The sequence below is a fragment of the Pestalotiopsis fici genome, assembly GCF_000516985.1.
Source record: "Pestalotiopsis fici W106-1 unplaced genomic scaffold PFICI_Scf_3, whole genome shotgun sequence".
In the NCBI taxonomy this organism is placed as follows: Eukaryota; Fungi; Ascomycota; class Sordariomycetes; order Amphisphaeriales; family Sporocadaceae; genus Pestalotiopsis; species Pestalotiopsis fici.
In genome coordinates, this window is record NW_006917093.1 from 4132057 (window position 1) to 4159128 (window position 27072).

At 49.3% G+C, this 27072-nt stretch overlaps 10 protein-coding genes across 10 annotated transcripts; 5 read left to right on the forward strand and 5 right to left on the reverse strand.

Annotated features, from left to right (window-relative positions):
• Positions 1-284: 284 nt before the first annotated feature.
• Positions 285-3297, reverse strand: PFICI_05382 (uncharacterized protein; the record flags this gene model as incomplete). Its single annotated transcript, XM_007833963.1, has 8 exons — positions 285-858; positions 923-972; positions 1031-1148; positions 1204-1639; positions 1716-1790; positions 2392-2450; positions 2529-3223; positions 3277-3297. The coding sequence occupies 8 exons, from the start codon at positions 3295-3297 to the stop codon at positions 285-287; spliced, it is 2028 nt and encodes a 675-aa protein (XP_007832154.1).
• Positions 3298-4180: 883 nt separating this feature from the next.
• Positions 4181-6126, reverse strand: PFICI_05383 (uncharacterized protein; the record flags this gene model as incomplete). The annotated part of the gene is made up of 2 exons (XM_007833964.1): positions 4181-4680; positions 4737-6126. The coding sequence occupies 2 exons, from the start codon at positions 6124-6126 to the stop codon at positions 4181-4183; spliced, it is 1890 nt and encodes a 629-aa protein (XP_007832155.1).
• Positions 6127-7463: 1337 nt separating this feature from the next.
• PFICI_05384 (uncharacterized protein) lies at positions 7464-8726 on the reverse strand (the record flags this gene model as incomplete). Its single annotated transcript, XM_007833965.1, has 5 exons — positions 7464-7830; positions 7895-8271; positions 8328-8395; positions 8454-8490; positions 8538-8726. 5 exons carry the CDS (start codon positions 8724-8726, stop codon positions 7464-7466), a joined length of 1038 nt encoding a protein of 345 aa, XP_007832156.1.
• A 763-nt stretch (positions 8727-9489) lies between these two features.
• Positions 9490-11157, forward strand: PFICI_05385 (uncharacterized protein; the record flags this gene model as incomplete). The annotated part of the gene is made up of 2 exons (XM_007833966.1): positions 9490-9747; positions 9817-11157. The coding sequence occupies 2 exons, from the start codon at positions 9490-9492 to the stop codon at positions 11155-11157; spliced, it is 1599 nt and encodes a 532-aa protein (XP_007832157.1).
• A 210-nt stretch (positions 11158-11367) lies between these two features.
• Positions 11368-12450, reverse strand: PFICI_05386 (uncharacterized protein; the record flags this gene model as incomplete). The annotated part of the gene is made up of 2 exons (XM_007833967.1): positions 11368-12272; positions 12354-12450. The coding sequence occupies 2 exons, from the start codon at positions 12448-12450 to the stop codon at positions 11368-11370; spliced, it is 1002 nt and encodes a 333-aa protein (XP_007832158.1).
• Positions 12451-12910: 460 nt separating this feature from the next.
• PFICI_05387 (uncharacterized protein) lies at positions 12911-14776 on the reverse strand (the record flags this gene model as incomplete). The annotated part of the gene is made up of 1 exon (XM_007833968.1): positions 12911-14776. The coding sequence occupies one exon, from the start codon at positions 14774-14776 to the stop codon at positions 12911-12913; it is 1866 nt and encodes a 621-aa protein (XP_007832159.1).
• Positions 14777-16426: 1650 nt separating this feature from the next.
• On the forward strand, positions 16427-16795 carry PFICI_05388 (uncharacterized protein; the record flags this gene model as incomplete). The annotated part of the gene is made up of 1 exon (XM_007833969.1): positions 16427-16795. One exon carries the CDS (start codon positions 16427-16429, stop codon positions 16793-16795), a length of 369 nt encoding a protein of 122 aa, XP_007832160.1.
• Positions 16796-19005: 2210 nt separating this feature from the next.
• Positions 19006-19749, forward strand: PFICI_05389 (uncharacterized protein; the record flags this gene model as incomplete). Its single annotated transcript, XM_007833970.1, has 3 exons — positions 19006-19444; positions 19507-19601; positions 19666-19749. The coding sequence occupies 3 exons, from the start codon at positions 19006-19008 to the stop codon at positions 19747-19749; spliced, it is 618 nt and encodes a 205-aa protein (XP_007832161.1).
• A 1406-nt stretch (positions 19750-21155) lies between these two features.
• Positions 21156-22277, forward strand: PFICI_05390 (uncharacterized protein; the record flags this gene model as incomplete). Its single annotated transcript, XM_007833971.1, has 4 exons — positions 21156-21225; positions 21309-21324; positions 21462-21685; positions 21745-22277. The coding sequence occupies 4 exons, from the start codon at positions 21156-21158 to the stop codon at positions 22275-22277; spliced, it is 843 nt and encodes a 280-aa protein (XP_007832162.1).
• Positions 22278-23325: 1048 nt separating this feature from the next.
• PFICI_05391 (uncharacterized protein) lies at positions 23326-25304 on the forward strand (the record flags this gene model as incomplete). The annotated part of the gene is made up of 2 exons (XM_007833972.1): positions 23326-23423; positions 23492-25304. The coding sequence occupies 2 exons, from the start codon at positions 23326-23328 to the stop codon at positions 25302-25304; spliced, it is 1911 nt and encodes a 636-aa protein (XP_007832163.1).
• Positions 25305-27072: the final 1768 nt, after the last annotated feature.

Consider the following 27072-nt stretch of genomic DNA (forward strand, 5'->3'; position numbering starts at 1 on the left):
AGGAAGACTTGAGGTTTCAACCCACGCAGCCGGTTTAGTTCTAGGCATCAGCCACGGCTGGCTGTCTGGAGGGCAAGGATGTCTCTCCAAGTCTTGGCGCTAAAGTCGGTGTCAAGGCCGAGCCCGTGGGTGGATATGTCTCTTATGAGCACTTCTTACACAATCAGATGGTATTCGCAAGCCTGGTGTCCTTCCTGCCAACTTTGGTTCCGAGTCCAAGGAGGGAAAGTTGGAAGAGCGCTGAAAGGCTCGATCATTCGCCAGGTGTCAGAGTCAACAGGTCTCTAATTCACCTGACTATGATGCGTAATGTCGTCTCTGAATTCGAGCGTCTCCAGTGGTACATCTGCCCCGGTATTGACTTTCCTGTATCCCTGCCTCCTGGAGAGATACCCTTTGATGGCACGTCGAGTGCAAAGGATGATGGTAACAATGACACCAAGGAACACCAGCCCCGATAACCAAGCTCTCCACCCGCGGAAGAAATATGGGTAGAGCAACATGAAGATGGCGACGGCCCGTTGGATCCATGGCCTTTTTTCCTTATGGTCGGGCGAGAGTCCCTTTCTCACAAGTTGCTTCGTGAGGGGTCCGGTCGGGCCAGTCACGTAACGTTTCAAGCCAAAGTACGGGACTGTCCTCTGACGCGGATCATCATCGGCATATTGAACGTCGCCCCAGCGCCCAGAAAAATAGAGAAACGAGGTAAAGTTTGACGTCTCCGTTGATCCAGTAGGGAATATGCGGCTTAGCCTCGACGTATCGCTATCAAAATGATAAAAGTATGCCGACGAGACGGGGTCCCAGCGAAGTCCTGCATCACAGTAATCCACCAAGACGGAATCATGCGTGTGGTTTCTAGACATGTCGACTGATTTAGCTACGATCTAGTTCTGTTGAGAATGTGGCGTGGTGAACCTACCCAGGCGACACCCAGTTCGCATGTGAGCCATACGCGCTGTATACTATAGGCTGAAGTAATATTGCTATTAGTGATGCGCGATGTTGGAAAATGCTTTCATGGACATACCCGTTCATCTTCGATAGTCAGAGCCGCATGATCCCAATCATATGCGGAACCGTCCGAGTGTTCACTATAGTAAATACCAGTAGGCTTGCCCCCACGGAAGCGGATCATATTATGCTCCCTGCGGAAGTAGAGTCAGCGATGGTTTCTACTGAGGAGCAATTTCAATGACTTACCAATCCCCAACGTGATCACCAAAACTTGCATTAGTATCGATTCGGCTCCCTAACACGCCGTTGAGAGGTGGTAACACCTGGGTGATATTGGGACCTCGGTCATACGAGTAAAAGTAAAAGTAAAATGCGTCGACATCGCCAGCATTCTCCCCAGACTCTACTAGAATGACAGCACAGGCAGTGGCATTTGACAGCAAGCCTGCCTCATTCGGCGTTTCTCCATACAGCCAGGTGGGCAAGCCTGTAATGTCTTCGTTGGCTGTCAATGCGACTGGATTGCCTTCAGGCCTGTCGTTGAGCAAATCCAAATTATCAAGATCGAGCTCAGGGAGATTGGCAATGGGCTCTGTGCCAACTGTTGGCGTAGTATGTTGCACATGTTGTAGTATATCTGATGGCCTGAAAGGGTCCTGCGAATGAAGCCACACTAGTGGTGCTGTGTTCAAGTCCGGGTGAGTATATGGCCTAATCGCATGCTTTGCAAAATTGCACAAATTTGGTGTAGTGCTTACCATGACGGATGATATACTCTGGAACATCTCCGGGGGTCTCACCCAATGTTGGCGTAGCTGCGCGCGCAGTCGGATCTATCGGAGAAATCAGTGCAAGAGAGGACTGCGCGCCTAACAGCAGCACCACCGAAGCTGGTATAATAGCACGGGACTGGCCTAGACGAATCATGGCTTGGACGAGGGGGTCACAATCTTTTACCGATATACGATAATTGATCCGCCAATTGGCTATATCAAATGGGAGGAAGTTTTTTTTCACCGGTTGAGGATTTTTCTTTATGCCCGCGGCCAATTTTTGTTCAAGTTGACCGGCTTTGTCGGCTTCCTTCATTGCATTTGTTTGGGCTGCGCTGGGTGGGAATCTGCGGGAAAAAAATTGGGGCCTGTCATCTCGATCCCGGGGCCTACGCTGTGCTGACGCCTAGGGATAACCCAGGTATGTAGGTGTATAACCTGTGAGCTAAATCCTGCAAGGGGCGTGGATTAAGATAAATTTTATGTTTGCGTTATGTTTTACGCGCACCATGAGGCAAAGATTCCCAGAGCAGATATTTTGGTTGTCGCAACATTTACTCGCGATGGGAGATGGTTGGAATCAATGACGCAATAGCATGGACCCATCGGATGTTGTGTGCTACACTGAAGCTATGATGACTGCTTTGCTGGCGCTACTAACTTGCTGCGCTTCCGACTGTTCCATGGCCTGAATGAGATGATTTGAGCGTACGAGGAGTTCTGCACGAGTTAGCGAAATTGTTTAGAACATCGGGGAAGAATTGCAAGCTGGTCTGACCTTGATACTCCAATACATACGAAACTGGAGGGTCCTCGCCCGGACCGACCAAGATCGGAGCTTGCACGTCTGGCTTTTCGATAACCTTCAATCGAATACCATAATTCTTGGACGAATCAGTCCACACAATAGCAGAGCTGGCCAGATCCGAAGGAGAATCAGGTTGCCAAGATGACGGCTTTGATGATTCATTTGCCAACCATTCTCGCCATATTCTAATCACGCACTCGACAACGTTCACGTAGCTGAGAAATAGGCCGCGCTTCGGCCCGACCTTGATCATGTTGATGATTGTACAAATCTGTGAGAACAGCTCCGACGGTTCGAGGTATATATCGTGCGTCGGCCACTCAACAATTGGTTCCTCTTTGCCTTCGAGAACAGATTTGGTAGCATGTCGAGCGCGGGGCCGCCTGTGCTCCTCGCTCAAGACGGGCCTGAATCGCGAGTATAGATTCCCAATGCTGGTGAGCGTCGGATCAAGCCCGACGGCTTCAAGACCATCGGTGCCTAGATAGTCGCAAAACATGTAGGGCGTTGAGATCTTGGCGCTGGGGTGATAACATTCCAGTATCAACTCATGGTCTTGCAAAGCGATGGCCTCGACGAGGCGAGCATAATGTAGGCGGGAGACTAGCCCATAGAACCGCTGTGACACCAGCGCCAGGGGCAGCAGAGCCTGCGTTGGGAACAATTCAAGGACGTGTATCAATATCTGCCTGAAATCAGCAAAATGCCTCCCGTTGTCATGAATCGCAAGCGATATACCTCGTTTGGCAGGCCGTCCATTGTGACTGAATGCTGTACAGTCGGAGATGTTTTTTGCGATGGACTTGTGGTGTCTAATACAGGACTCGTATATCAGTTGAAAGGCCAGGTCGAAAAATCATGGATGGAACTGCCGAGCGATGATGTGATGTTCCGCAGTCAACGATGCAAGCCTCGAATGCCGTTACTTGTACGGTGGCGAACAATTTAGGGGACTAGCAACAAATGGATGGAGCAAAGAGCAGCCCAGGTACTAAATGACAGGTATCTTGGATAGGAAACAATCTGGATGCGTGAAGAGACGAAACTACGGAGACGGTCTGAGATATCTCGAATGGGACAAGTCTCAAGTATTGCGGGATGCCAATAACTACGAGTGATGATGATGAAATGTGGTCAATCGAGGAGAGATGCTCCCGGTATCTGCCACCCGCATTGGTGGTGGGGGTGATGAAGGCGTTGATAACCCCCACCACGGCGACCGTGACTGTCTCGGTCTGGCGGAGACGCCACGGAACTAGCGGGGTGGGAAGCTATGAATTTGAGAGCGGTGGTAAGAAGACATCAATGGCAACACGCAATGGAAATGACCGTAAATCTACAGTTCTCATAATGTTGGAACCAATATGTTCAATGCATCGCTTAAATGCAGAAAATAGAGCTGAGTTGGCGGGCTGCAGGTAGGAAGTGGCATCGAAATGTACGAGGCACCGTTCCTGTAGCTGGGATGCCTGCCCGCAGGCTATAGGCAGTCAAGGGTACAGATGATTGCGACAACGCGCCAGATTTATATTCGCGGGTCTGACGGACCTTTTTCATCGCAACATTGTGTTGCTTCTCTTTTCTTTTTGATTATTAATTCTACATTACTAGCACTTGGAGCTCTTGAAAACTCTTGGAAACATTAGAACAGAATCGCTCCTCCAGTCATCGAACCGCCGGGCTTTGGGATAGACAAGACGCCAGCACTAACGAGGTCCTGCGCCAACCTCGGAATGAGTCCATCGCATCCCTTGGCGACCATGATATCAACAGACACGGGAAGATACTCTGTATGATTCGTTATGTCACTAGCCGATGCGACCTCTCCAAGCGGGAAGACACTATCGGGCACCTCGCTAAAGATGGTCATCCGGCTTAGGGACCAGCCCAACGGCACCCCAGGTTCGTCGCCATAGACGTCGCGGTCGCCAAAGCTACCAGTGCTCTGTGTGTGGAGAAGAATTCCAGAGGAACACATCAGAGGATCATCGACGGGAGCCAAGACCTCTGTGTTGAACCAGTCCATGAACAGAGTCTTGTTCTTCTTGGCATCGTCGAGGATCGAGTCGGGCTGGGTGTCTGCCCATCCCCAACGGTTACGCGGCGAGGGATCAATGTAAGGCAGGCGACCATCATGTACAGCTTGAATTTCGTTTAGTCACAGCATACATGGACCCGTCAGGGTAGACAATGCTTACCAGCGTAGTCGCTATAAAACGGCTCCCTCACGAGGGGAATCTGTTCCTTGGTGATCAATGCAGCATACGTGGTGCTCAGAAGCTCGGTGAAGTTGAGGCTTGCAACCTCGGCAGGGCCTGTTGCAGCCCACTGCTCATCGATATCGTACGCAGTCAGCGTCGCCTGAAGCAAACTGGCCAAATTGATGGCAAATTCGTTGAGCATCTGTCCCTCGGCGGTATCGTTTGCGGGAAAGTCAAGGGTGAATATCTTCGTAGGATAACTCGGTGCAGTCTCCGCAAATGAAGTAAAGTTGTCGCCGTACATTGCTGCTTGCGCAGCCCCCCAGATATACGGGTCGCGAGTCAAGAAGCCGGAAGTGTCCAGAGTCGGCGACATGGGCATGACATAGTCCAAGCTGACAAGACCGTGACTTGGCCTGTTTCCAAAGACGCCAGAGACTCCCGCCGGGCCGCGAATGGAGCCACCAGTGTCACTTCCCACAGCCAGGTCAAGCCATTCGTATGAAGCAATGGATGCTCCAGCTCCTGAGGACGACGACGAAGGGCTCTGATAACCGTCGCCACGTGGATTGAAGGGCGCATGGTAGTCAACCCAATCGGCAGTAGGGTTCTCGCCGTTGGCAAACTGCGACAGCTTCTGTGTGCCGACAATGACCGCCCCAGCATCAATTAGGTTCTGTATGGCGGGCCCCGTCACATTTGCTGGTGGGTATAGCGCATACCAAGCTCGATTTCCTCTTGAACTCTTGACACCGGCTAGATCATATAGGTCCTTGACGCCGACACGGACACCGGCGAGGGGCTTCTCCGCTGTACGCGTAAAGTATAGTCGCGAAGGCACACCAATAGTCAAAGAGCTGCTGCTCTGTACGTGAGCTGACAGTGTCTGGAACTTGCCATCTGGTTGCTGTAAAAGTGGCTCCAGAAAAGCACCGGCAAAATCCTCGTACAGGCGATATGCCTGATGCACCTCTCCGCTAAAGACGTTGAGGAAATAAGGGCCGGTCGGCACTGTCAGAGCACCCGAAAGACTAAAGACCGATGATTGAACACCAGAGTAATAGCTGGTGTTTATTGTCCCACAGCCCGAGCTGTTTGTCATTACGACAGCTCCGGTAAAGCCAGGTTGCCATACATCGTCGTCGACTGTCCAATTAGAGAACAGGCTTCCGAGGCTGTCTGGTAGTACATCCTCCGCAACAATCGTGATGGGTGCAAAGTCGAATGCAGTTGCCAAGTTGGCAGATTGAATGGCTCCCGTCAGGATCTTTCCCTCGGAGAAGGGCGGTATAAAATAGTTGACACCATCCAAGTTCAAAGTGGTCCCCTGGGGCACAATTTGCGCCACAGCCAAAGTGGCCAGGCTGATCAATGACAACAGCTTCATCGGGGCCGGTCGCGGTCTCAATCGTGAACGAGACTGATCACACAGAAGCAGTGGAGGAAGAAGAAGATATGCGCCTGAACTTATACTTATCTGCGGAGGTGTCGGCTCTGCTATCCCCGGACATGGATGCTGGGGCAGATAAGCGAATCTGACTGGCACAACATGGATGCATCGTTGTCAGACGACTCTGCTGGGGATACGAGGGGAATAGATTTGGACTTTGGCTAACCATCTTGGACATTTCAAGAATCGCAGGTTGTCTACCAGCAGATTGTCACTGGCAGCAGTCCACCTCCGTGGTTGGAAATCTCGGGATCGGGTCTCATTGGGCCATTATTAATATGGCCATATCTATAACATCAATCATCTCCACTCCCTATCACTTGGCAAAAGCAGGAATCCCTCACTAGCATCGGAAGCCCGTCTGATGGTGTCCCATTTCCCGACATCGCAGGATTCCGAATGCTTATTTCAAGCCCCATCTGCATGCGGTCATCTTCAATAAATACACGTATGTAAAATACATATGCACAACCCGTATAAATAACATGATCTAGTATAATAGGTTTCAACTTCATAAGTAGGCAGCTTCAATCTGCTCACGATACATATGGGTTGCGTTGGATACTGGCCGAGATTCTTTTACAGGGGGGCTGCTTAGCACTAGGGCCCCTAAGCCGACAACGCCGACGGAATCGACATGCATGAAGTTGGAAGACAGCAAGCACCCACCAGGTTCAATTACAATTCCATTCACACCCTCACAATGACTTAGTATCATGTCTCTCCGCCTCTGCGTTAATTTCGCACTGTAAACGTAATAAGAGCGATGCGCTATATACCAAACTGTTCAGGCAGCTGGGCAGAGACAACCCCTACCGACACCGATGATTGACAGCTCATTCGAGGTTTGTTCACGGATCATATGATTGGCCATGTACAAAGTATATAACTACCAATGGCAGTAAATCATGAGTATCACACAAACCATTTGAGAATTGTCTCGAAGTCTGCGTACTTGGCGTCATATGATAAACTAATCCCAATTGTGATAGCCTACCAGAGTAGATTCAGTTATTTTTCATATATGTACCTCTTTTTTCTTCTCTTTTTTCTTCTCTTTTTTTCTTCTCTTTTTTTCTTCTCTTTTTTTCTTCTCTTTTTTCTTCTCTTTTTTCTTCTCTTTTTTCTTCTCCTCTCTCTCTCTCTCTTTGTCTGTCCGTTTTTTTGGCCCTTTTTTTCATTTCGATTTTAAACAGAAAGTCAATCAAATATAATTATGCACGGGTCTTCGACTAGAAAATATCGCTCACGATAGGATTTTACTAATTTTTGAGCTATGGACTATACTCTTTGGTATTTTGCTCACAAAGGAGACTGCCACGGCTTGGAGCCGAGTCAGGGCGTTGTCCTTCTCCTTCAGCCTCGTGGACTCCAAGTTGCGTCTCTGAATTTACCGGATGAGCAAAAGGTGGGTTCGAACCAGTGTTTGGTAACTCATAGGACTGTGCCTTGCCACTGGATTTGGGGGAGAAGAGAAGACGTAGAAGCTGGCGTGTCAACGGAAGACAAGCGCAGATGATGCCAAAATTTGCCTCTACGAGGGTCAGTGTTGATCTGGGGACGAAGTTGCCGGTCTGATCGGCTTTGAGCTGCGTTGAATTTGCCACGACGACAACTCTCAAAATACTGATGACGCATACGCTATCATTCATACATGTTAGTTTTTGAGAGCAATTAGGTGACCATGGGAGACGCATTTACTCACAGAAAACCTAATGAGAATACCCCCAATAGCCCCAGTTTCTCCCTGCGACCTAGTTCAAGTTCCAGAATAGGCTTGATTGGTAGGGCGAGTATTATAAGATCGGTCAGAATATTGGTGATGCCATATTGATACCAAGCGGCGTCGCTGTCGATGCAAGTTTTGTCAGTGATTGAGGCATCCCAGCTAGCTTGCACGGGGATGCACTGGCATATAGTCGCGATAATCGAGCCAACCGACCAACATCCGACGATGCCCAAAACTGCATATGTCGCAATATGAAATTGCTTAGAGACAAAGATGCGCAGATATAGCAGCAGCAGTGACACTTTTGTGAGCATCACAACGATCTTGTAGAATATCTGGGCAAAAAAGAACCACTATGAACAGTTTTGTGAACAAAGTACGAGGCTGTCATCAGTAATTATGAACGCACCTTCAAGGCCTCGCGGATTTGAGGCTTTGTCAATTTACTCTTGCTCACACCGTAGCCATTTTCGACGGCTTTTAGGCGAAAGTTAGTGGAAATACAATGTTTGGTCTTGACGCCAGCGAAACGTACCGAGATTCATGCATACTGTCAATATGATTGAGAAGCACTAGAAGGATTAATCGCTGATACTCAATGAGAGGGCCGTTGACATACCAGAGAACCAAGAATAAACAGATCGTCGGAACCAACATTGCCCTTTTGATAGCGAGCCCAGAGCCTCAAGACGACAAAAAGACCCGCTGCAATCACAAACGTCGTTCCAGTGATAAAGAGCTGGTATCCGTGGTTATCGTATTCATCGGTAGGGTATCCAACACCAAAAGAATTCGGGACGAAAGACATGGTATTGCAGCATAGCAATCCATCTCGAGAGAGATCATCAGCCTTTAAATTCTTCAACACAATGACTGAATGAGACACGATGATAGGGGCGAACGAATGCAAGAGAAAAACATGTGCTCATGAGCCATTGTCTCAAGCAAAAAGCAGGAACAGGGCATTGCATGCATCGACATGGGTGGCCTTAGACTGCAGAACAGCTAGACAGCGGTCCGATGTGGGTCTCTCGGCTACAGAAAGACATCGTGGGATCGAAACTTCGGGAGTTCTTGTTCCTATCGAACAATCAACACCATAAATATCTCATCCTCTCTCCCACTTGTCGGGCATTCGGGCTCTTATGACCACCGCACTTGTTTCTCCAGAGCAGATGAATTTATACCCCAAATTATTATGCATTCGCACATCGGTCCGAAACCCCAGTCCAAATTATCTCGCAAGAAGGGGATCAGCATACGGAGCCCACGTTCGGCGTAAGCGTCCGATTGGTCCCAGCAAATCCACTGCCCACATTTAGGATCGAGTATAGGGGGAAATAGCAGCCGATTAGACCCCATCCGACAGGGAGCTGTAAAATGCGAAATTTTGAATGTATGCTTTAAGGAGATGATGGCGACAATCTGAAAGTTCCAGATTCCTTCCCGCAGCCTCTTCAAACTAGAGCTCGGTACCGGGCATTCTGTTTCTGTCTCACATTGAATAAAGGTGCCAATTGGTACCGACAAAAACACGGTCAGCGTGGGCGAAAGTATTGCCAATAGTCAAGATGATCGGCAGTCTCTCATCTTGGGCGCCTTTAGGCACCGCTCTAGTTGCTGCTCTTGCGGATGGTGTACATGGGGCCTCGGTAACAGACTGTGTTGTGAAAACACCTAATGGGCGAATCATTGGTCATCGGAGTAGCATCCAACCAGAGGTGTGCGAGTTCCTCGGAATCCCGTATGCAGCTGCTCCTGTGGGCAGCTTGCGATTCGCAGCCCCGGAAGCGCAGAACCTCGCGGGAGACTTTGTTGCCGACTCTTGGGTAAGTGATTGCAAGGCGTCATTCCCATGATTTATTCCGGCCATGCCAATGACTAATATGACATCCTAGGGCGCTGATTGCCCGCAAAACCCTTCCTCACTCTATGCTTATCCCAATGCCACGGCAGTGTATGAAGATGTTTTCACTAGCTTCGTGTCAACCACAAGCACGAACCATACCCAGAGCGAGGATTGCCTCAAACTCAATATTTGGGTCAAGGCCGACGCACTGAATGCCAGTTCTCCCGTGCTGATGTGGATTCACGGTGGACGGCACACCTCTGGTACTTCCAATACACCTTTTTACAATGGCGCAAACTTTGTGGCAGCTCAAGATGCTGCATTCGTCACCTTCAATTTCCGAATGAACATCTTTGGATTTCCCGGAGCTCCCGAGGGCACGCAGAATGTCGGTCTCTTGGATCATCACATGGCAGCACAATGGGTACACGACAATATTGAATTTTTTGGGGCCAACCCGAATCAGATTTCGCTCTTCGGACAGTCTTCCGGTGCAGCTGCCGTCGGAAACTGGGCGTATGCATTCAAGGACAAGCCTATAGTTGCCGGAATCGCCTCTCACTCGGGCAACCAGTTTTCTTTTCCCACAAACACGCTTGTACTGGCCGAGAGCAATTGGTACAATGTTTCAGGTACATTGGGTTGCGGCAGCAGCGGTCTCACGCTCGAGTGTATGAGGTCTGAGAACATTACTTTCCAGCAAATCCTTGCAGCCGTCAAGAAGGTCCCTACTGTTGCCACCAGCTCGCCAGCTCGCTCGCAACCGCAATTCCAAGCCACGCAGGATAACATTACTTGGTTCACCAATGAAGAGTACGTCTCTCGTGTCAAGTCCGGTGACCTGGCCCAAATACCGTATTTGCAGATTCATGGGGATCACGAGTCTGGATTCTACAGGATTTCCGCCTTGGCCCAGGGCAACACGCTCAACGAGACCGCGTGGCAGGAATTCGAGCAGGAGACATTTACCTGTGCCGCTGCCGCCGAGGGCTACTACAGAACTCAGGTTGGCATTCCCACCTACCGCCTTCGCAATATGGCGGACTGGGAGAACACGCGTCTCTACGACCCCCCCTCGAGCGGCGCCTACCACGGCGTAGAGATACACATGGTCACGGGCAACTCGGAGCTTGTCAGCGGGGAGGCACCTGCCGAAGCCCAGGGTGAAATTACTGCTACCATGGCGAGTGCTTGGAAATGGTTCGCGGCTGATGCAGCCAATGGTCCTACCGAGGGTCTCGGCTGGCCTCGCTACCTCCCAGGTGCGGCGACGCTGGGGCTCGTTGCCAGCAACAACACTGCTACCGTCACTTTCGTAGATGCTTCTAGCTATGACAGCGCATGCCCTACACTGGATCTGGATTTTTGGGATGAGGCAGTTCCAGTATAGGAAAATGATAATATAGCTGAGCGACGTGGACACAGCCATCACGAGCTTTGTACAATCTGACTCCTTTTGAAATGTATAAAATAATTGAGCATTGTACCAATATTGTATTGCATGAATGGCTTTCCAACTGCGTAGGGGAATGGCAATGGACCCTCGATTGTTTCTCGTGTTCACTCGAACCAGCCACATTCGACCTTGATTGCCTTAGTCTCAAAGTGATGACTTTGCCTTTGACTTATTTTCTCTGAATTTTCTCTTTGCATCCAGTACGAGAATAACCTGACGTGCTAGCAAAAGTATATCCAAGTTCTCATCACATATCGTCACATCAAGATCACCCCTGCCCGCTTGCAGCATGCGCATCTCGGCCCTCGTGAAGATCCATTGGATACCCTCTTTGGGAAGTCTGCGCTTGAATTCGATATCCAGGGTGACCGTGTGGTTGAAGACGGTAGCCTGCGCGGCTTGTTTGAGACTGTTCGTCAGCACCACCGGGGCGCCGGGGTTTTTCTTTTCTGCCGCTTCAATCTGCGCAAAGTTGGCCCGGGCATCGTATATTCCGCCGTTGCGGAGCAGCGTGTCTGGCAGAGACGGGATGATATCGGCCATGAGGGTCAGATACGTCGCGTCCATCCGCTCGTTGCCGAGAAACGAGGTCCACGCGTCGCAGACGCCGTCAATAGGAAAGCCTTTGCGTGGGTTGAGGCACAGTATGCGTTTGGTGACCGGTATAAGTTCGCCGTCGACAATGGTCGATACCCAATCCTCATCGGGCTCTTGTGTCTGGATCTTGTCAAAATCCACGGGCTCGGGCGGTGGTGTCAGTTTCCACGCCGTCGGCGCCGAGGGGCCGCTGACATTGTCAAAGTTGACGGCCGTGGCCAGAGCAATGACTTTGACCTGGCCGTCTTGCGAGAGATGTAATTGGATATCGCTGGTGCCAGCGCCGAGTCTCAGATCCGTGATATCGATCACGCTGTCCTGGAGCACACATGTTCTGAGAAATTGAAAATGCAGCGTCAGAATGTCGGGTTGGTTTTGTGCTGCCAATGTGGTGCGAAGATGAGTAGAGGCTGCATGATGAATTGTGGCAGCCACGGAACCGCCGTGAAGAGCTGACAAGGAAAGACTTTAGCATGTACGCATAGATCGTGGTTCATGCCAAAGGTTTTACCTCGACATGGCGGGCCACATACCTGGTCCCACACTCCAATCCCGATGAGATGAGATTGTGTAAGAGTGCGACGATGTCTGCGTAAGGTTAATTTGCTTCTGGAGAATACTTTGAGCCATTTCTGTTATGATCAAGTATATTGTACTGCGGTCTTTCTTCACGAGATCAAATCTATCTAAGCAAAATACAGGAGAAACGTCAAATCCTGTTTCTTTTTTCCAGGTCTATCATGGCAGCTTTTCTAAGCACTCCAATCGTTGGTTAGTCCTACAGACGCAAACATGTCAGCACTAGTTGCTGTGCCACTCGGCTATTTGGGAGCTCTACAATGTTGGCACTACTTATCGTTGGCTAGAATAAAAGCTTGCGAGTTGAGCATGAAAGCCGGAACTTGATTGGGCGTTCTTTGTAGTTGGCACTTAAACCTTATTCTTGCGCATAGTTATGTACTAACCTAGGTAGGCGCGTGATCATAAATAACCATTTGAAGTTCAACTGAAGATTTGGGGTAGAAACATGAATAAAATGGAGAACATTCCTCAATCAGCTCGTTTTGCAACAATATTCTATCTATCAATCCTATTGGATCTCAAATTCCTGTACATTTAGTCCTGGGCCTTCATAACCATCAGACCATAATTCTGGCGCCACATCTTGGACAAAAGCGTCCCCAATGAGCCTGTAGCGTCCGCCTTCGGGTCTGAGAACAAAACAGAGAGGGCTTCCGTAGAGCAAAACAACTTCATCCCCAGACTTTGTACACCTGGGTCCGAGTCCGACGCGAAGACCATTAGTGACGAAGAAGCACCGTGCCGAGTACAATGCATTATCCAAGCTCTCAGTAAAGGGCGACAGGTATCTGTTCAATTGAGTTTCCTTGGCCAGATGAGACTCGAAAAAGGAGTCGGGGAGCGGCTCAAGCGAGATAAGCACACGCCAGAGGTGGTAGAAACTGTCAGGTGCTGGAGACTTGGGCTCATTTCGATTACTTGTATCCGTGTCAAGAATGAATGCCCTCCATGCTATTTCTTGCACATCTTTTGGTAGAGACAGATACAGATTGACAAGCTCGGCAAATTTCTCAAATGTGCTTGGTATGACTTTCACTTGTGTCTTCTCCTCATTTTGGCTACTATGACATGTTGCCGTAAATGGCCCGACCACGCGGTCCAGAGTTCCAAGACTAATGCCTCGAGCTTTTAGCACACTCCCACCCTCGCCAAATGATACTGAGGCAGCACTGCGCTTAATCTTATCGTCGAGTGCGGCGAATTCGAAAGCGTAACCGTCCCATAATTGACTATAGAGCTCGGGAACCCAGGATGGACCAAATGGATTCGATAACTCGCGATTGCCATGCAGGCAGTGAAGATTTTGATCCTGTTGGATACAAAGTTTGGTCCAAGACGAGTAGACTTCGGACACACTGAGGGTATAGTCGGGAGTGACCAACTGGCTTTCAGCGAGCTCCAGAAATGCGTATAGCTTGTCGCGCGGGTCCGTCGCCTGGAACTTTCGGGACATTCTCTGTAGATGGCTGAGAGATCGCTTTATACGAGACTCGCCATCTTCGTTGAAAATGTCATCAAGACTCCAGATAATCTGAAACATTTGCTCAACCGGTGGAGCACCTTTCGTCGTCAGTAGGTACAATGGAGGACTCATATTATCCTCCATCCATCGGGCGTTTCCTCTCATTATACCAAATATGAAAACAAAGGCGGAGAATATCGGGAGTCGTATCCATGATGTTCCGCAGCCGACAAGACATCTATTTTGCGCTGCATTTTGAAAAGTGCCGCCGGCCAGTGCCAACTCCTGAATAATCCAGATTCGATGCCAGTATGGACGCTCACAGATCGCCCAGATGGCATTCCAATTCATGGCTGAAATATCGAGCCCCAGCTTTTCATAGTCTGCTGGCGAAAGCCGGCTAAGATACGCAAATCCATCATCGCCAATGGATTCGTCGTCAGTTCCATCGCAGACAATGGACCAAAGGGTGTTGCCAATCTTCTCGATCGTTTGCATCGCCTCCTCACTATTCACCTCTGGCGGTCCCAGCCAAGCGAGAACTGAATTGGCCGAGGAAAATATCTCGCCCATACGCTGCACCTGGCTGCTTTTCTCTTCCGTGTCCTCTTGGTCAATGCACAGCGCGTCGATCCATAGCGTACGAGGTTGATCGGACTTGCGCAGATGCCGAAGTGCAATTTCGAGGTTGGTGGTGATTCCAATGCATGCTTCATTGACAGTGACGGGGACTAAATTGCCGACGTCTCCCCAAGTATACGACAAGGCTTCGAATTCTTCATCTTTTGGGTGAGAAGATATTTTGAGATTGCAAACGAGGTCTTGATCCCATGAGCCAGCCTGTAAGATGAGAAGTCGGAATTCTGATGCTCTTATGTCGAGCCGGCGATATGGCTCTCGTTTTGACTGCATTGGAGGGGCCGGCTCAAAGTTTCCGATATATACCTCTCCGTCCAGCCAAAGAGATCAAAGTCAGGTAGCGAAAAGATCATCCTGGGGCGGGGTAAGTGTAGAAATAGTCACGTGATCGACTTTCTCAAGAAGAATGTATGCAAGAGGTTCCACGCATATTCTGAGAAGTGATCGGGGGAGATAGGGAGATCCATACATGGTAAGCACTGACACAACTAATACCGCTCCGTGAATAGTCGCACATGATATACCAACAGTGCAATGCGGTTCAGGTGCCCAATGTTATTCCCTCTCAACCTTGAAAACCTGAGATATCGGCAGCCATGGTGACTATCGCACCAACGTCTTCCACGGTAATCGTTTGGGGTTCATGAGCATCTCACTGCACTGTTCCCGGGATATACGTGGTGGAGCAAAATGAGAACAGACTCGGGCTTCATGGTCAGTGGTACATGCTATCAAAGGCTAGATGAAAAGTCAATCTACTTCATGAATGCTTGTATCCTTGGCTTAAAATCAATATGTGATGTTGAGAGCATGAAGCAATTCATACGTTCCTCCTCGGGAAAATGGTTCAAGACGTGAAGCATCATATGAGACAATGTCAGACCACGAGCGTGATAGAGAGTAAGCAGACTGCTGGCTGGTCAAGTTTAGAAGTGCTGTTAATTTGTTCACACTAAATCCGATGATCATCATTCATCTCATTACATAAATGGACACGAGGAGGATTGAATCTTACCACACATTTGGGGCTATAATCCTTGGTTTTGTCGACTAACTTTTAGGGCTGAGAAGAATTGAGGCGACTTTTAGCTTAACTACCTCGCGGACTCCCAGACCCGTAGGACGTAACGTGACAGCATGCTTGCGGTCACAATAGCGGCCGCCTCGTCATTTTTGAATACCTACTGCGCAATTGACCGTATGTGCTTTTGCTCCGGTCATGGTGAAATCTCGCTAACGATCGTGTATGACACCATTAGTTTTCAAGGCCCTGCGCTCGTACCAAATTCTGCGTATTGCTTCGGATTCTATACACATTTACTCAATTACAGAATATATCATAGGAAAAGCTGCGCGACGTCAAACTTTAATGATTTGGGTTGTCGCGTACCGTCTTCCCCAGATTCTCGGGAATGCATCAAGGTTAAATGGCAAGATGGGTAGGGGTATGATCCCGCGCCCCTGGGTTTTGCTGGCTTGCTCCTAATCTAGGTATGTTACCAATTCGATATGCAGCGGCCCGTGGCAATTGCTTGCCCCAGGTTTGGGAGCGAATCACAACGTCCCTGACACGGCTTTGGCTCTGCGCCACCACCCTTCTTCATGCAGGCGCTGTACAGCCAAGACCTATTTCTAACGTCACATACGGGCCGTCTTCTAGCTGGCTGCGCAACCACCTAAAGATGATAGTGCTTACAGCTAGTCTTAACCCGAAGCACCAACGCCTCGTGTTTGAACATGCACGGATGGATTGAATACTTGGAATCATAGATAAAAGGGACCGAGTCCTCAGTCATCAAAGGGTCATTCTCAATCATTACATACTCACACTGAACAAAATCATTATATCCATACAATAAGCTTCGTCCTGCTACTCGCCATACTACACTATAATCACTCATCTACCAACCTACAACCATCAAAATGCGTACCGCTTCCGTTCTCGTCTCTGCCGCCGCTTTTGCCGGCATGGCCATCGCCGCCCCCGTTGATTCCACTGCCACTGCAACCATTGTCATCGAGGCTTCACACGGCGGTGCTGGTAGTGGACTGACCAACACCACCATCAGCGTGCCCATCGGCCCCATCTACACCAACTCGGACGCCTTGGACGAGGTCTCAACGCTGTACCTCACAGGCGCTACTGGCGTCGACGTGACCAGCGTCACCTGCACGCCGTACCAGGCCACCGACGGCGAGGGCACTGGCGGTCTGCCCTTTACTAGCAGCCAGCCATCCTATCTCTCCACCAATACTGTTGTAGTTGGCAGCATTGTCTGCGAAAGCTCCTGAGGCAATGTGGAGGTTCTTTAGGGTTCAGCGGAGCCGAGTATGAATGAGGAGAAGCCAGAATGATCCAAGGGGACCTTGATATATATAAGTGCACGTTTATTGCACAGTGCATATAGACATAGATATGGAATTAATAGTGGACTTGGCCTTGTTACTGAAATCTTTTTTTACACTAAAAAATATTATGTTTTTTAAGAAAGATATTTCTATAGTCTCTGTCTTCAAAAACATATTACTACATGTTGTAATCTTTAATATATACGAGTGCTCGCCGATGCTTATGCTTTAGCTAAAGGAAAATGGCAAAGGTCTTTAAAACTATAACATACATATGCTCCTTTACTCCCTTCTTTTCCTTTTTCCTTCACAACTAGTCTTCGCGAGAATAAAATAATGACACGACCTATCTATAAAAAAAAAAGAGTAAAATTAAAGATTGTCTACATGTACGAGATTACTGTGTGAACAAACAGACTTCATAACCATTCCCGTTATGTCACCCGAAGGGTACCACACTCCTTAGCCATGCTGTGGGGCACGAATGACAAAGAAAAAGAAGTACATATTATATGTTAGGTCTTCGCAGCGCTGCTGTAGAAGCCAATGGCGAATACGTCTCCTGATCCATCCTATCGCAGTATTCAACGCTGTAGCTGAGCAAAGCAGTGTGGAGATTGCAGTGAAAGAATACCCAATGATCTTTCTCAGCGCCTCGAGCAACGTCCCACTGAGTATGTAAGGGAACGTTCGTTTCTCACCAACCCAGCTTCTGTGAGATGGACGGATATTGATGAAAGCGTCATACAAGAAGACAACATGCAAAAAAAGACAAAAAATAGGCCCGACCCCAGGATCGAACTGGGGACCACCTGCATTTTAAGATAAACAAATCCCAAAGCAGGTATCATACCTCTAGACCAGCCGAGCCATGACTGCAAATATCCACATTGTGGGTGCGGATTAGAGATGCTGGAAACGCACTGTATCAAAAACTATAATGAAATATCGTGTGTTGTGGGTTTGCGGGCCGAGTCCGTGTGTACAGATTATAGTGGGGGCTAGCGGCATAGGCTCTTAGCTCGAGTGGAATGTCATATGCATAATTATTATTTTGAGACCAGATGAAGAGACAGTCTAGCATAAAGTGGTTCTTTGTGTTGAGGACCACGGTGGACTTATAGCTCTGTAGTCGAGGCATTTGTCGCGGCAGTCGGAGGAACTGTTCAACAAACTGCCTTGCAACGAACATGTGATAATGACGGATGCAAGCATGCGCTCTGATCAAGAGTCTAAGACACCAAAACAAGCCAAATGTGCAAATGCATGACAATCTACATTGCCAGATATTGTCGCTTATTGGTGGCTATCAACATGGCAGTCTTCTAATTGCTAGTATTTGCGGACCTCAGTTTGTGGTCAGATGCAACGCTGCTATATAAATTTAACACAATTGGTCCTATACGAAGTGTTGGTGTCAAACATTTATGTTCTCCCAGATATAGCATCGTGACTATACTCTTCGCCCACTGCATAAGTCATAGAATCTCTTGCACCTCTTTGAAAAATGGAGGTAGGGGCAAAATTACACTTGGGGTCATCCAACTACTGCCGAGCCCATGGTCTATTTTTTTTATCAGGGGTGCGGAATATGTTCACAGCTTGTTGGAAACAAATATGCTTTCACCGAACTTCCGAACTTCCTGTCCCACAACGGTTCCCGCTCTCCTCATGTCAAAACTAAGCGAGAAAAAGCTTAACTGATCTGAAGTAGAACAATCCTGGGCATATATTAATTACCAAAACTCTTACTATGATTCATGACTTTGTTCTGATGGTAACGGTCCGGGGGCGGGGCTGACTCGATTTGGTAGGGCGCCGATCCGGTCGCGAATTGGCACCTGTAATGAGAACCGCTTGGAATGGAATCGGCACTGCTTGGCCCACGTACCACATAGTACCTGCCCACTCTTGCACTCGCACCGCGGAACAATAACGACAGCGGCGATGCCGCAGCGACTCCAACTACCATCGCGATCGCCAACTTGGCCTTGGAAACGGGTTAGAGTAGAGACAAGAGACAATTCACCCCTGAGGCTCATGGCAACGTCTATAAGAGCCATGTTGTCAGGCACGATTGCAACATTTGTAAATGGTGTAGATCACAACACCACCATTTGAAAGTTCTTGTTGTTGTATTGAAGCAAGTCAAGATGCACGGCTCCAAGCTCCTCATTCCGGCACTGGCGGCGCTCGCAACCGCCTCTCCCGCGCACCGAGCGATGCCGCGCGCCACTAACTCGACTGGCGTCAATCCGGCCATTTACGATGGATCGTGCTTCTACCCAACGCCCGACCCCAACTTTCCTGATGACCTCTCCGAGTACCTGGGCCGTTGGTATCAGGTAGCCGGCACCTTTGCCCTCTTCACTGCAGGCTGCCAGTGTACCACGGCTGATTATGCCCTGAACGACGACGGCACCGTGAGTGTCCACAATGCCTGCAGCATCCTGGGTTTCATTCCCAATGAAATCGACGGAGCCGCGAGCATCGTGGACAGCAAATACGGAAGCAAGGGCGTCTTCCAAGTTAGCTTTCCATCCGTTCCTGGCGGTGGTGTCGTCTGCCCTGGTCCCAACTACATTGTGCAAAGTGAGTCAATCTTGGCTGTGATAATATGAGAGAGGAAACAATGTCTAATACCCTTTGATTAGAGTACGATCCCAACTACGCCATTGTTCAGGCCCCTTCTTGGGATGATCTCTTTATCCTGAGCAGAGTGCAGAACCCATCCGAGGAAGATCTCGACGTAAGTTTGGTTCCCCTAGGAATATACAGTTTTGCCATTTTCGTAATGCTAACGAATCGAATAGGCATGGATTGCCGAGGCCGCTGTTTTGGGAACAAATGCTTCCTCAATCGAGAAGATCATTCAAAGCAACTGCACCTCGTCCTAAGGCGGAAGCGATGAGATGTATAACTAATAGTGTCATTTGATGGAAATGATCTCCATGACGGGCTAGTAGCATTACAATGATAAAGATTTATAATGTCTGGTCGAACCACGAGTGGGAAAGGTTTGCACCATCGTTTTCAATTCCAATCCAGCAGTTATTTGGTGGCTGCATGTGCTTTGACGAGTGTTGGTGGTGGTGCTACGCTTGGGAAAGGAAAACTCCATGGAATAAATCGCCGGCGCTACAGTGGATGCCGTTAGCTTCACGAGACTTGCGACGGAGGCCCCCCCAATGCCGAACAGAGGGGCAATTCCACATTCGACCCCTTGGTCTCGAGATTTAGCACCCATATTTCAACCACGATCAATGTCTTGTAGCAGCCAGAAGCCTGTGGCTCTGCCCGATGGCTAAAGACCTTACACCTGCAGGTGGCCACCACCCGAAGCGGTGTGCAAGTCCTTCCTCAGCATGCATGATGAAAAACATTACGAACGGAAACAATACACACTTGTGAATGATTCACTTCACCTTGCCTTTGCATGGCAAATAAATCCAGCATGAGTAGCAATTGAAATGGGCAGATGTTGTAAAACCACACACCATTAAAGGGTCTTACTGCCAATTGTGGGCAATCAGAAAATGTCAAGATTTAGAGAGATGGACTCTAGATCTTGGTGGGGAGCACTACCACAACGATGACGAAAGGTCTAGGCCTAGGTGGTTCGGGTGGTGATTTCGCAGCACATATGACATAGTTGCACCAGGCTCCCGCTGAGGCTGAAGCAGCAAATCAAGGAATCTGGATACTTTTTTTTTTATCAACCATCGCACGTTTCAATATAATAATTGAGCCGCTGGTAAATGCGACAAGACAAATCTTTTTTTCTTTCCCCTTGCTCATTTTCAATTACTCGAGAACAAGATCTCAACAGTGCTTTGCACCTGAGGGTACCAGCTAGCCAGCAGCCTCATAGAACCCTGATCAACCATAGGCGCCAGCAACCACTACCTTATCCCCCCGCTGGCTTGCGACCGACTCACTGAGACTGACTCTCTAACCCTCCGATCGCTCCACCGCGGCTGAACGTGCTGCTTCTTCCTCCTCGAACCTTGTCCCATTCCCCAGCTACATTTTAGTTGGTTGTAGTAGCCGCAAACCGAACGCACCGACCACGGCGGGACGCTTTCCGAGCTACGAGGCACAGGCCCACCCTTCGTCATTTTCCCGCCCTCTATCTATCCAGCCACCTCATCAGCTTTCCAAATCGTCTTCCTACAGGCATCAGACACCATTTTGCGCACGCGACGAGAACTTCACAAAACTCTCCTCACCAGCGCAAACTTATACGACATCTTCTAGTCATACATCAAGCTTCTCAAGAGCTTTTTAGATCAACGGCAGCAAAATGGCCCCTCCACCTTCCCCCAGCCTGCCTCTGCAGGAGCGTATTCTTGCCCTGGCAAAGACTCTTCAATGTACGTATTGCCTGATACAACCCTTTCTGGATGTTGTGTGCCCAGCTCTTGAAGTACGTCGCTAACATGTGTCGTAATCGCAGTCGGCTGGTTCACCGGGTATGTACATCTAACCACGGCGCCTTGAGCGCACCGTTGAGACACGCACCTCGACCTTTCCACGTTCTGGGCTGGGACCCTGTGCCCTGCTACCCAACAGCGCAAACGAACATGAAAGACTAACAGAAGCTCAACAGACATCTGGTCCTACTGGTCTCCATCCTACGCTACTCGCTCTCGTGGCTCCGATTCAACTACTACTCGAGAACGGCCCAGACCTGTTACCGACTATCCTTCGTCGCGGCCGCTGTGACATACGGTATCGTCATTTACAAGACTTTCAGAGCCCGACAGAAGGTGGGCGCAAAATACCCTACTGGTGCCATCGGCCTGCTCTCGGATGAGAATGTCCAGTACTTTGGTAGGTCAACCGCATCACGTCCATGTATACATTACGGACGAACTGACTCGTATATCCAGCCATGGCGCTCGTCTGGCTTTTTACTCCCCAGTATCCTCTTGCCCTCCTCCCCTACGGCATCTACTCCGTCTTCCACGTTGCAACTTACACCCGCGCCAATGTCATCCCCACCGTAGCACCGGCACAGGGCGCTGGCGCAACTCCTGGGGCCAAGAGCAGCAGCCCTATCGCGGATGCTATTGGTAACTTCGTCAAGACATACTACGACATGTCCATGTCTGTCGTCTCTGCCCTTGAGGTTTTGCTCTGGATCCGCCTCTTGGTTGCTGCTATCCTGTTCCAAAGTCGTTCGTGGATTCTGCTTGTCGTGTACACGGCCTTTGTTCGCGCTCGTTTCGCCCAGAGCTCTCACGTGCAATCCACTGTTGGTCAGCTCAATGCTCGCATCGACGCTGCTGTTGGACAGCAGGGCACCCCCCCTGTCTTGCGCCAAGTCTGGGACGGCGTCAAGTCTGGTGGTCGTCAATTCCACGACGTCACCGACATTAGCAAGTACACCAACGGCGGTGCTGTTCCCAAGAAGACGTCGTAAGTGCTCGAGTGATCGCCAGGGGTGGTCATTCCATCCAGAAGGTTTGATGATTTGCAGCTGCGCTGCTGAGGGTGCACGTATCAGCAAGCCTTGGGGCATATGATACGATGACAACGAAAGTCCCTACAGCCTGTCACGAGCGATCGCAGGCGAATGTGAGCACAAAAGCGTGGGAAACAAGAACATGGAGCAATGAAAACAGTGATACAGGATTGTACGAAAGGTCGAGGTTCTACATGAGGACTCGGTTTTAGGAATGTCCTTTGGGAGTCGGTGAAGCAAGCATTGCAGACTGAAGTTTTGAGGGTGGCCCAAGGATTTCTGCGGGCGAGTATCGATTACGAATAGGGCGCTGTCGCCTGGAATACGGAATGACATTATCTTGATTATGCTATTACACCACCCAAATCGTGGTCATAACCAGCCTGCTGGGTTCCCATATTGACTGATTGCTTGCTTGTTAGCATCTTTATTTCTTGTGCTGGCACTCGATGATCATCTTGGCACGTGCATTCAGGAACACCGCGTACTCCCATACTATGTGCATGAATGACGTCGAAGTTGCGAAAGTCACAGCGCCTGGTACGTCAGCACCAACTGTGCTGATCTTGGCCATAGAAATAACTGGGATAATATTCAAGACACAATCTGCCATTATTGATTTTTATATCGGAGATTGATAACTAGAGTAATGAAACAGAGGACAAAAAAGACAAGTCATGGATTTACGCAGGTACGATATACATCAAGAAGCTTGAGCGCGGGCCATATACATGGACATAATTAGGCTCCATGCTCAGACCTGTCAGAGGTGCTTGGCCCCCACCACCACGGGATGACGTAGCGAGGATCTGCAACCGATCACTGAGTTCCCAGCATAAACCTGTCTGGTCCAAACCAGAAGCTCGGGAGCACATATTACATACAATAGATGTGACCGCGTGCCGGTTTTCCTTTCATGGTCTTGGCACATACTTTTTGGTATCATATGTATTGATCTTTTTTGTCTCTGAAACATCTCCGCACACCTCTACAGAGTACTCGCACCATGGCCTCCCTACTACGCCAGATCGTGGCAGGACCGCGAGCACGACATCCCGAAGCTGGTCTGGATTTATGTTATGTGACGGACAACATCATAGCAACGTAAGTTACCGTTGCACTAGAACTGTTGATAGAGAAAGATCAATGTGCTAACTCAAACAAATCTGCAGCTCTGGCCCTTCAGACACGTACCCTCAGCGTGCATATCGAAACCCCCTTGATCGACTCGTCGCATTCCTAGACTCCAAGCATGGCAAGAATTGGGCAATTTGGGAGTTCCGTGCCGAAGGCACCGGATACCCTGACGAGGCCGTTTATAACCGTATCAGGCATTACCCGTGGCCTGACCACCACCCACCACCCTTTCGACTGATCCCAATGATCATGGCGAGCATGCGAAACTGGCTCAATGGCAACGATCTGGACGACGACGGTGTGGGGCAAGAAGACAAGGACAAGAGCAACAGGCTGATTGGCAAGGTCCTGGAAGCCTGGAAGGACAAGAACAACCCGAGGGTTATTGTGGTACACTGCAAGGCTGGCAAAGGCAGAAGCGGCACTTCGGCCTGCAGTTTCCTAATATCCGAATGCGGTTGGACGCCGGAACAAGCACTGGCCAGGTTTACCGAGAGGAGGATGAGACCCAAGTTTGGCCCGGGCGTCAGTATACCAAGTCAGCTACGCTGGGTGGGCTACGTAGACCGGTGGACAAAAGGGGGTAAGAAATACGTCGACCGTGAGCTTGAGATTGTCGAGGTCCACGTCTGGGGACTTCGCAATGGCGTCAAATTCGCCGTCGAGGGCTTTATTGACGAGGGGAAGAAGATCAAGGTCTTCCATACATTCAAAAAGGAAGAGCGCCACGTTGTCGAGGGAGATGCCCCTGGCAGCGCGGGCATTATGGATACGTTCTACAGCATGGCAGGCTACGGTGTGAATCCTTCTGGAGATGGACCGGGGCTGAAGTCCGAACAACAACAAGATGTCCTCGATGACGCAAAGACTTCGAATGCACAAGATGATCCGGTTTCTGCGGGGACAAAGTCGGACGTTGAGAGCCCCGTCAGCCCCAGCTCTGGCCCATCCAAGCTTCAGAAGCGCTACTCGAAGCTCATTTCACCCATTTCTCGAAATTCATCCACGCGTAGCGTTCGACGCTCGAAATCGAAAAAGGAAAAGGCAGAGAAGATTAGATCATCTAGCTCATCTGCCTCATCCACTTCGTCGCTCGACAAGGCTGATGTGGATACGGAACCTGGTGGCAAGGCCGTCATCTTCAAGCCTACAGAGCCCATTCGTGTACCGACCAGTGATGTGAACATCACAGCTGAGCGGCGCAACCGCGCTCCATCCTCCATGGGCCTGACCATGGTGACAGCAGTAGCTCACGTCTGGTTCAACGGCTTCTTTGAAGGCAACGGCCCCGAGCAGGACGGCAAGCCCGAAGAGACTGGCGTATTTGAAATTGAGTGGGACAAATTGGATGGGATCAAGGGATCCTCGCAAAAAGGAACTCGTGCCTTTGACCGCATGGCTGTCGTATGGCGCTTCGCTGGATCTCCCCAGGCCAATGATCAAGTTGTCATTACGGAACCCGCTGAGGGTGAGACGGTGCCGCAGATGCAGGCGGCTGATTGGAAGGGTCACAATGAAGCAGATCCTGGCCTGGAGAAGAAGTTGGGTCTTCGCGTTCAAAGCCCAGAGTCTGCGAGCGTTAGTCAGGCCAGCAGTATCCGAAGTGCAGAAATTGAGTCAAAGGACAAGGGAGCAGATGATGCTGACAGCGACTCGCTCAAGGGGGTGAAGAGTGATGTTGGAGAAACGATACAAAATGGTGCTGATGACAAAGTAGAAGACGACGAGAAGTACCGGGGCAGAAAGGGCAAGGAAGTCGCCGAGCAGGACAAGCTGGCTGCATATGCCGAGAAGCTGCCCAGTCCGGAGGGGTCTGAAAGCTCGGGAAGTAAGGTTGAGAAGAAGTAGAGGCTGTGTCAACTCGACATTCAACTGCCACTACTCTTACTTGACGAGCATATCTGTCCTTTGCCACCATGGCATTCTCTTTGTTTGGCACGGATACACCCAGATTTGGCGCCACGATACACCTCGAAGGATACGTAGAGATTGATTGATTTACCTACACTATACGGCGATTAGCAAGACTTGAACCACATTTTTTAATATAATGCATGATAATTCTAATTATGTCAGGACCTTTTTTCACTGAGAAAGTCCTGTTACCAATATTCCGATGGCTTGTGTACGAAATCCCCAGATATTCAACAAAGAAAGAAAGAGAAGATGCCATTGACTACTAGGTACGGTGAGGGAAATACCCATGTGCTAGTCACCCCAAATCCACAACGTGTCACGTTATAGCGGCTTGCGTCAATAGTCGTCATGGCACCGAGAATCTCAAAAAGCTTTTCCAGAGTGCCGAACATGAATGATTATCTCTACACGCCCAAGAAGGTATCCAAGTCATCGGGCCGAGAAATGTTGAATGATTCATGTTCGAGTGACAGAAAAACAAACAAATGCTCATATGCAAGGCGGGATCCACCATCTGGGTACGTACGGGGCAGATATTCCGAAATGAGACTTCTTGCAGGATTTTATTGCCATGCATGCATTCAGATATCTAAGCGCCTTGCTTGCATGAGACCCCTGGATGACGGACAAGGCTTGGAACCGTCATAGCGGCCTGTGTTTGTTCGTGCAGGTCCATGTCTGGTCTCGTCGCCAGTTTTCTTTCTTTGTTTGCGGTATTCATTGAAGGCGGTCCGTTGATGTGATCATTCCATTTACGCTCAATTGCTGGCCTTGTCCGAAAAAATAAATGACGTGCAATAGAAGCTGGCGACCAATCTGACCCCTAGACAATCCGCCTGTTGCGATCAATTAAGTTCTGACTGTGTTTAATTCAAGCTGGTGACAATGTGGCGAATCACTAGATTTTCAACTCCCTCATCACTTACATAGCCTAGCAGTCTGCATACGATTGCCGATATCCACGTAGATTGAGGTTCTTCTATCATTTAAGTGTAAGAAATCTATAAGAATGGAATTGCGCGTATTTGATTTTTGTTCGCTTTGAGGGAAGTATACTAAGAAGATATCGATGAGTAGAACAAAAAGGTGATAAGTCAGAAGTCTTTTTTCAATTTTAATCTTTAATTCTTTTCACTCCCTTTGCTTTGATCATATTACAGATATGTTTGGAAGAAAGCATTCCTGATAAATTTAGGCATCACGTACCTCACCATTGGTAAAAATCTTGTCAAGCTTGAAGCTGTAACTGTAATAGTCATAATTGTCACATTAGGACATTTCTCATCTTTGCCAGAGTCAGGGAAGCAGAAGTAAGAGGCCAGGACAGATGTGGTAATATGGTTCGAGTTACTTTGTTTGTCGTGCATGTCTCAAAGGACAAATGATACCAATAGCGCAGTCGCTCAGATCTTGACTTCGTGCCATGGAGGGGGGGAGAACGACTTTGGTACTGACGTGCGTCTGGATATCCGACAGACGTGGCACGCTTTAGCACTTGCAACATACGGATTCAAACAAGAATTGAAGCGCCAGCTAACATCAATCACCGACAGCGTATTACTTGGGTTTGACTTCAATAGGGCTTATGAGATCCCCCGCCCTAAGGTAAGTCCGGTGGCGTCTTTGGCCTTGCCCCAAGGTAATCTTGACGTTGAAGTATTGCCCAATTTGACTTTTAGGGTAATCGTCTATCACCGCG